Source organism: Bombus impatiens, unplaced genomic scaffold, assembly GCF_000188095.3.
Source record: "Bombus impatiens unplaced genomic scaffold, BIMP_2.2 scf_0131, whole genome shotgun sequence".
NCBI lineage: Eukaryota > Metazoa > Arthropoda > Insecta > Hymenoptera > Apidae > Bombus > Bombus impatiens.
This window is the reverse complement of record NT_176550.1, coordinates 858,101-867,091: the sequence shown is the minus strand read 5'-3', so window position 1 is coordinate 867,091 and position 8,991 is coordinate 858,101. Positions and strand designations below refer to the sequence as shown.

Here is an 8,991-nt window from a genome sequence, read left to right as displayed (position 1 = left end):
GAAGCACCATCCGCATCCGCACGCGCCACCGCACACTCACCATCACCCCCATACGCCTGGCCACCATCCACCGCCGCCACCGCCGCCGCCGCACCACGCGGGTTACATGCCACAGTACTCCTGGTACCAAGCGGATCCTAATCCCGGACTACTCACGTAAGTGGTACTTCTAGCATTCATTGGACGACTCTGTTCGACTAACCGATCACGATACACCGTGTCCACAGGACGATATTTCACGAGTGCTATAATATACACAGGCTCACGAAAGTATTTCAACATTTGTAGAGATCTTTTATGGATGTGTACCGTGTGCCGTAGGAAACATTTTGAAATTGCATCGGCACTGTTGTGAGACTCGACTACTGTGATTATGTTGGTAAAGTTTTAAACTAATACGAAAATATGTATATGCAACAATTATATGATATTGGCTTATCCCAAAAGCTTCTTTCCTCTCGCAAGGAAATAGTAGATGCGCATTTTTTGTTTTATTATTTTTGTTATTTTATCGAACTATGTATGATCCAATAGTATTATTCCAATAGAACAAAATGGATCATATATAATTCAATAAAATAATATAAAACTAAAACTGTTGCGCATCTATTACGTCCTTAAGAAACGAAAGAAACGTTTGCAACAATCTAATATTCGGTACAACTATTATATTCCACAGAGATCACGAAAGTATTCGAACAGCAAATTTTTTATTATAATAAATAAACCTCAATATTCAGTGAGACTGTGTTTAATACTTATTCGAAGCTTAAGATGTCTATTCATGCTGTATTTTTAATTTGTATACTAGTGTATCATGTTTCAGATTGGTCTAAAATTTGATCAATTTAATCATGACAGTAGTGTTTCATTACAATGCTAATGAAATTTCATTTTGATCGGTTGCTTTAATGGGAACGCTGAATTTAGGGTATGAAAGATATTAATGCACGGTATAATAGACGAAGTTGGATAATTTGAAATTTTAGTGGATCGAGTTATGAGGACTTAGGAGTTTCTTTCTTGTAGATATTATTTAATTTATGGATTAATTTATGGATTAATATATATAGAAGATTTATAGTAAGGAGATTTAGGTGAATATTACCGTTGTTTCTAACGGAAACGCGTTCCATTAATCCTTCATAATTCATTGTGACATTCCTTTCGGGTAAAGATTTTCGTAAATAAAATCCGTTGCAACTTTAATCCTGCAATGCTTCTTCGTTAATTATTGTTTCAACTATTTCTAAATTCTCGACTATTTTAAATATTGATGAAATAACTCGTTATTTATGTTTTCTAATAATTTTTCCGAAATAATCTAACCCGACTGAACTTGTTCCATGTAATCGTTATTATTTGAACTAACTTTCATTGTTCAATATATAGTTACAGCGTTACGAAGTTAAAAGGAACGTAACATTTACCGACGTAAATATATATACACGTAGAAACTTTAAATATCAACGACACATCGGTTCCTTGCATTGCATTATACAAATTAAAATAAAGGACATTCTTATCAAGAGAATTTATCTATAATTCCAACATGTACGCCCGGATGAAGAGAATTTAGCAATAATTCCAACATCTACTCCCAGATAGAAGATACAACGATTAAATCGTGTTCCCTGATCTATCGATATTCTCGATCGAATGACCCAAAGAAATCGTGTACGGGAAACATTCTTCCCCCTCTATTTCCACGTAGGGTGGCACGAAGGGCTGGGTTCTAATGGCTCGTTCGTCTGTCGTATTTTTTCAGGGTGTGGCCGGCGGTTTAACGAAGATGTCCTTCGAGCTGTGTTCAGGAGGAACCGCTTCTTCGTAGCACCGCGGACGTGCCAGCGCCCCTGCCCCAAAGTGTGAATACGTATAGCACCTGTCGCGATGGACTTCGCGTTCGATGTTAATAAATTGTTTCTATCTCTTAACGAGAGCCGCGTGTTCACCGATCGGTCAACGACAAATTGGTCGTCCGTCGTTACGACGAAAAATCAAAGCGTCGCGATCGTACGATCTATAGGGAACCAATCGCGATGATAGTAAGTTGGAAGAACGCAGTTGTCCTGCATCGACGAGAATGAACGAACTTTTCGTGAAACGAAAACGTTCGGTAGAGAATCGAATTCACGTACGATTATGCATCGCGAATAGCGATTCGCAAATGATGCACGACTCGATGTTCACGTCGATGGAATTTATATGAAACGTCTATCGACGACGATGAACGATCATTCATGCTTTACCTGTAAATGAAATCATCGAAGAGGAGGGAAAAAGGACGGCCGAAAAATCGCACGACAGATAACGACGACGTACGAATCATCGAATAGATGTAATAGAATCTCCTTGATCGGAGATCGACGGCAGATCGTCCGCGTTCGCCTCGCGAGCTTACCGATCGCTCTTCGTCGTCGAACGCACGGAACCAGGCAAAACCAGCTGACGATCGATCGATCTAACAGTGACTGAATTATCGATAGAATTTCAATGATCGTGAAACGATTAACAAAGTGACGAGGAACAGTTTCCGCCGCTTCGTTAAATGTCAAGATAGCGGTCGGCTCTTGGTCGAGCTGTTGGCAAATTATCCATCGGATGGTTCTCGCGGACCAAGGATGTTTTCGCCACCTGAAGGAGGAGACACGATGTTTCGCGTTCTAAACGATTCACAACGATTCCTCGGTTTCCTTCGTAAATGTCAATCTGTTTGTTAGATGACGTTAGATCGGTCGATCCTTTGTGACAGTTGCCCAACCGAGGCGGCTGACCCACTTCGTGCTCTGGAAGCTGGATCTCGTCGGATCAAACGGCAACAGAGCGAGAAGAGAACAGAAAGGCGGAGAAGCAGAAAGGGTAACCGCGAAAGGGGACAGAAAGAAGGACGGACAGAGACGAGACGGGCGAAAGATGGAGAAAGACGGTTTATGGAGATAGAGAGAGAAAGAAAGAAATATTGCACAAACTCGTCGTCGAGAAACAGTCGTTCCTCAAGGCGGTTGGAAGTAATGAAATCCTAATGACATTTTCGTGAGTCAAACGATCTCGGCAATCACGGTGGCGCGCTGTAATCACCGGTCCCTCCTTTCCGGATGAAGCAACCGAACGCGGTGGACCCTCCTCCGAAAAGGAGCGGAGGACACGAAGAGATACGCGCGATTTACCACGAAACCCGAGGCCGTGCACAGTCAGTGGAAAAAATCATTATCTCGGTCGACGACGCGACGGACAGTTCTGACAAGTGCGCGTTCATTAAATTCGTGAAAAAAAGGGGAAAAAGAAAAAACGAAACATTCGTGAAAGCACGGTCTCGGGTCCATCGTGGCTCGATGGAACATCAAGCGGAAACATCTGTCGCGGAGACAGTCTCCGCGATCTCGTGAAATCTTTCTCTCCTCTGACCCGCATATAGTTCGTTCGAAAGATTCGATTTCTTTCGGGAATAAATCCTGCCGCCCTCTCTGTTCGTAATTCTTCATCGAACAACCTTCAATCTCATACCTAGAGGATGCATCGAGAAAACGAAAAGGGTTTTACGCTGTTTTTACCGTTTCCCGTCGGCCATGCTGAAGATCTCCACCCTTTTGCCATCTTTGCCATCACCGGCCAACGATATAGCTAGCTTTCAAAGAGACGCCACGAAACCGCAGGAAAAGAGAACGAACGTTTGCGGTTTGCGACTAGGGGAAACTGGGAGGGTCGGTGAGCCCCACCGCTGACCCAAATCCTCCGGCGTGTCGGTGTAACACAATGGTCGTCTCATGAGAACGCGGTCTCGTACGGTCCCTTTACTTCCTCATTCTGCCTTCTTTTTCGCCTCCGGAGATGCCACCGTTCTGGCCGAGAACGAACTCGAGGAATCGCGAAACTTTAACAAAACTACGTCGAAAAAATCTCCTCGACTTTCTCGGATGTCCAATCTCAACTACGACATCTATTTTAGTCTTGAAATTATATTATTACATTTCCTTTTACATTTAAATTGAATCGTTTTACATTTCAAATCGATAGATCTCTTTTTATCGTCGATATTCCAAATCCTATTCAATGGTTCGCTTTTTGTGATTATTATTTAAACAACCTATTTTTTGCGTTCAATATATCCAAATTCTGTGTCAATGATATCTTTTTGGTAATCGATACATACAAATTCAATTCAAACGACTCATTTTCTGTGATCGACGAATCCAAATTCTACTGCGAAGGTTTTCTTTTTATGATTGATATCCACAAATCCTATTTCGGTTTAAAGAAAAATTCATCTTTCGATCGACAAACGTAAACGACAAACAAGTCTCGAGCTTGTTCCGACGGAGTTACGTGTTTCGTGTTTCCCCGGCGATCTCCGTTAGAATATTTCCTCGAGCGCGCTCGAGCTTTCCCATCGTGAAACTCTCGACATGGGAACAGAGTACAAAGCCAGTTTCACGCCGCTGGACATCTGGAGCCATCGCGTGTTACCTCGAAATCCGCGAGAAAGAAGTAGCCTGAAGCTAGCGAACGAGCAGAGAAGGGAAACGACCGACGACGAGCAAGATCTGCGTCGACGTGTTTTCTCTCCCCTTGTATCTTCTATCCTGGTCGAAATTTTTCCCATCGTCGCGGCTTTACTCGTCGTGTTCGTCGTTGTCGTTCGACAATCTGGACGCGATATCACGGCTCCGGATTCAGCGCGATGATGACGAGAGATGACGAACAACGATTCCCTCCGTGTATATGTACTAATAAGTGCCGTTAGATTTCGACCGCAGAGGCTGCGAGGCGCGGAACGGCGACGGAACAGCGGTTCTTGCGTTTAGATTCGGTGCAATAAGGAGGCGTGTGCGTGTATAATTTAAGACGAAGCTCCCTCAGTTCCTAAATTGCGTGTAGAGCGAGTGAATTGCGAAAAAACAGCGTAAAACGATTCGATTCGCGCGGCGAACTGGACGAAAGTGTTTTGCCCGGCGATTCTCGCAAACGCGTTAAAAGACACATCCTGTAACCCGTTATTCCAATTTTTTTCCACGCGTATTTTTCGTCCCAAGATCCCGGCAAGAAAAAGAAAGAGAAGGTAAAAGGAAGAAGAAAATAAAATAAAAAAAAAAAGAAGAAAAGGAAGAGAAAAAGAACGTTGAAGAGGGAAGCGCCCTGTGACAGTGTGTCGGTCACTTGCAAGAGCGTAACGTGTTGCAGTTTAGCTTTGTCACGCTTTCGTCGAGTTCGCGGGATAATAGAACGTTGGCCGAGGACGAGCGAAACGGACTTTAACGCGATGGAAAACGAAGAGAGGCGCGCGAGATGAGAAGAAATATAATGGAATGACGAACATCATACGGAATAACGGAGAAGAAAATGATAAATATATATTGGAGACGAAGAAAACGAGAAGAGAGGAGTCCGTAGAATTTACTAGCGTTACTAGTCCCGGTGCAAGTAAGCGGGGATCGAATCGAGCGGCGTGAAACAGATTTATAAATGATCGATCCCTTCTGGTGCGTGTAAATATTGCACCGGGGCCCACCCCTGTTAGCACGTAAGCCGTAAAACAAGTGAAAAAAATCTGTGTATAATACGATATTGTGATAAGATGTGTAAAGATACGAGAGAACGCGAGAGAGAGTGTCTGTGAGAGAAAGAAAGAGAGAGAGAGAGAGAGAGAGAGAGAGAGATAGAAAGCCAGAAATCGTCTATATACATATAGGTTAATAAAAACACGGCAGACCCCAATTCATCAATTTTATCGAGTACCCTTGTACGAATATAGATACTACGAGGACTAAAATACCTTAATTATGATTACTATTGTATAAAATATGAATAATAACTAATTAATTCAATTTAAATCGCATCGACTTATATACGTACTTACTCTGCTACCCTTGTTCGTGATTTCTCGAGTTTTCGAGAATACGATGAAGATGCAATAAAATGGAGGTCGTTCAAAGATGTTCCACAAATTGTCGTATTAGATAGTAAATGGAGCGATTATTCGATGGTTTCTGAGGAACTGCAACTGCAGAACGGAGGATTCCAATGTCCTGACGGTAGGTTCGAGTTCCTGTTTCTTTCCCTTTTCTCTTTGTTCACCGGTAGCGGACACCACCTGCCGTTTTAAAGGCGGCGTACGCATGCTCTACTTTTATGGATAACTGTACTCCTATCTCGCTTAAAGCGAAGCCACCGACTATTCCGTGTCTTCGGTGCGTCTACACGGTGTCTTCGAAGACCTGGAAAATTCACAGAATAACAAGTTTCATGATAAAAAAAAAATCTCTCTCTCGAATAATATCCTGACAATATTCTTGATGGAATTATCCGATAAACGTGTAAGTATTATTCCATTTCATCAAATGTATTCTATACCTTAACGTTACTGCAGGTCTTGGATTTTTCGAAAAACTTTATCTACAACTGTTATATCATATAGCGAGCTGATAATCGTAATCAATAACTCGTGTGAGTCATGCTACTACTTTTCTAGAAAAATGTTTTACTTTCATTATTTTAAAAGGCCTCGATACATATTCTTTAAAATTAAAAAAAATATGTCGCAATATAAAATTAAATTACAATTTGGTCGACTATCAAATTAAACGAATAATTCTTTCGAGGATTGTGATTACGCGTAACTTACTTCTAATTTCTAACATATTCACTTATACGTCACTGTGATTCTCAGCTATATCTACACCAAACGTAAGAATTTAAAGAGAAAATAATCGTGAATAACCCAAGAAACGTATCAAAATTAACAATAAAAACAAGGATGCTCGCGTTTCTTTCTCTGATATTTATGATCATCCAAAGCTCAAAACTTGAACTCGAAATAAGCGAAAAATGATTACATTCGCGACGCTGTCGTCCGAGCAGTCGCAAGCCAAAACTCGTCCACCATCTGCAGAAAGAGCGAATCGATCTGACGTCTGTTATAATCCGTTCGGCTGATCGTAATAATCGTGACGAAGCTTATTAGCCAATTAGCTATTCGATGATTAAATCGTACGCTTATCTGGATATTGATTTTCCTCGAGACAAAGGCCATTCTTCCCGACAAAAGCGGCCATGTTCCGCAGGCACTCAGTCGTTTGCTACGCGCGACTACGCTTGCTCGTCCGTGCGGGACCACCGGCAGAAAAAGGTGTACCGATGTCTCGATGAATGCGGTGTGCGCGCCTCTGCCGCGGTTTCCAAACGTAAACTTATACTCGGTGAAAAGGTAGACAGAGAGCGAAAAAAAAGGGAAGCAAAGGGAGGAGAGAAGGAGGAAAAGAAGAGAGGAGAAAGCGCGAGGAAAAGGAAGAAGGAGAGAGATAGGCCACCGTGGCACGACAATGCAGCGGCATAAAGTCTCAGAAGACGCACAGGGAAACCTCGCAAACGGGGGACAAAAACCTATAATGGACACAATGGTCGATGGATCTCGACTGTGGGCCTTCGACTGGAAGGCGCCGGTATTCATTGTGGTGTACCTTCGAAAAGATTATGTCGAGTGGATGTTTGCCTCTTTTCGTTTTTCCAGTTACCACTACGTGCTGTTTTATTCAGCATGATCGTTGGAATTTCAGAATTCATCGGCTCATTCTTTCCTCGAAAATTGTGCACTTACGCCAAAGATAATAGTCCTCTTGTGAAAATCTGTTTATTCTCGACGCATTTACAGTAGATTGGTTTCGATCGGCTGGGTTCATTTTCGAGAGATTCAATCGGTGCACACCGTAGATTCTGAACTAACCTGTACCTATATCAGGTCTAACGAGTTCATTGCATGTATGCCACGTTATCACATTATGTTAACCACTTTGCCAGCCTTTCGATTCTGTCCTAGTATCTCGCTTTATCATCTACACGATAAAATGAATTTATAGCGACACATTTCACGGATCGGATTTACATTCGACAAATAGCAGCGCACAATTAACGACAACTAACCGACCCTACGAGATTAGACCTTTCTATGGATATATAGAGCGATAACGCGGTAAAAGTAATACGATTAATTACAATTTTATTCGCCATCGAAGTTCGTTAAACTAACGAAGAGAAGAACGAGAGGGGGAGAGATGATACACGTCAATCGTTAACAACTGCTTCCGTCTAATCAAATTCGCGTTGAAGATCGTGTTCTAGACAAACACGGTCGAAGCAAGCCTTTGTATAAACCAGCTCGTTTAATTCAACTTCCCTCAACATCCCCTTATTCTATTACTCAAGGCCTACCAGCCGCCTCCCTTCTCTTCTTCCACCTCTTTAATTGCATTCTCGAAGATGAGATCCGAATCTAGAATGGAGAACAAACAGGAGGCGAGCAGAAAATTAAACTATTAAAGTGCTCGAGAACTTAAGTATCGCGCATCACGATCATCTTGGTTTCTACGGAACGTAGGTGAGCGAGAGGAACGCGCGGACTTCGTGTAGTTTCCCTCTTATCGTGGCCACAGATCGCGCCACCCTAGCTAACTAGATTGCTCGATTTCGGATAATTAGCATTTTAATCGTGTCGAATTTCTCTGGTCGAGCGAAGTATAAATGAAATTCATATCAGAAGTAATTCAGTCATTTGTAAAAAAAAAAGAAAAAATGAAAGTAAAAGGGAAGAATATAGTTACCTCGTAGTAATCTAAAATTTAATAAAAAATTCGATAACTCCAGAGGATGGATCGAAATTCAGAAAGATAATTTATTTGCAGCGGCATAGGAGTCAAAGGACGACGCGAGTCGAGAGCGACTCATGCTGTTGTTTTGCCTCGGAACATTGACTCAGCTTTGACGCAGAAATACAATGATAAACAAAATCCGGGCAAAACAATGTCGGCGCTACATGCAACCGTCGAATAAAATTTTCAAACGAATTCAAATTTTCACACTTCTCCCCGACCAGTATAAATAAACGGACGTGATCGCGAACGGATAGTATTATACATATCGAGTATCTAACAGAGCATCTCCGAGTATCCCACGAGTATTTATCGAGTTACGCGACGTGCATTAACGAATATTTATTCC

The 8,991-nt window shown here is 42.1% G+C and overlaps 1 protein-coding gene across 1 annotated transcript in view; it reads left to right on the top strand.

Annotated features, from left to right (window-relative positions):
* Nucleotides 1–5,831, top strand: part of LOC100745968 (homeotic protein distal-less) — a gene marked incomplete at its 5' end in the record, with an annotated part of 96,683 nt that extends 90,852 nt beyond the window's left edge. Inside the window, 2 exons of the mRNA XM_012381354.2 lie at nt 1–156; nt 1,769–5,831. Of these exons, the coding sequence (XP_012236777.1) occupies nt 1–156; nt 1,769–1,787 (175 nt within the window). The remainder of the gene's footprint in view (nt 157–1,768) is intronic.
* Between the last annotated feature and the right edge of the window lie 3,160 nt (nt 5,832–8,991).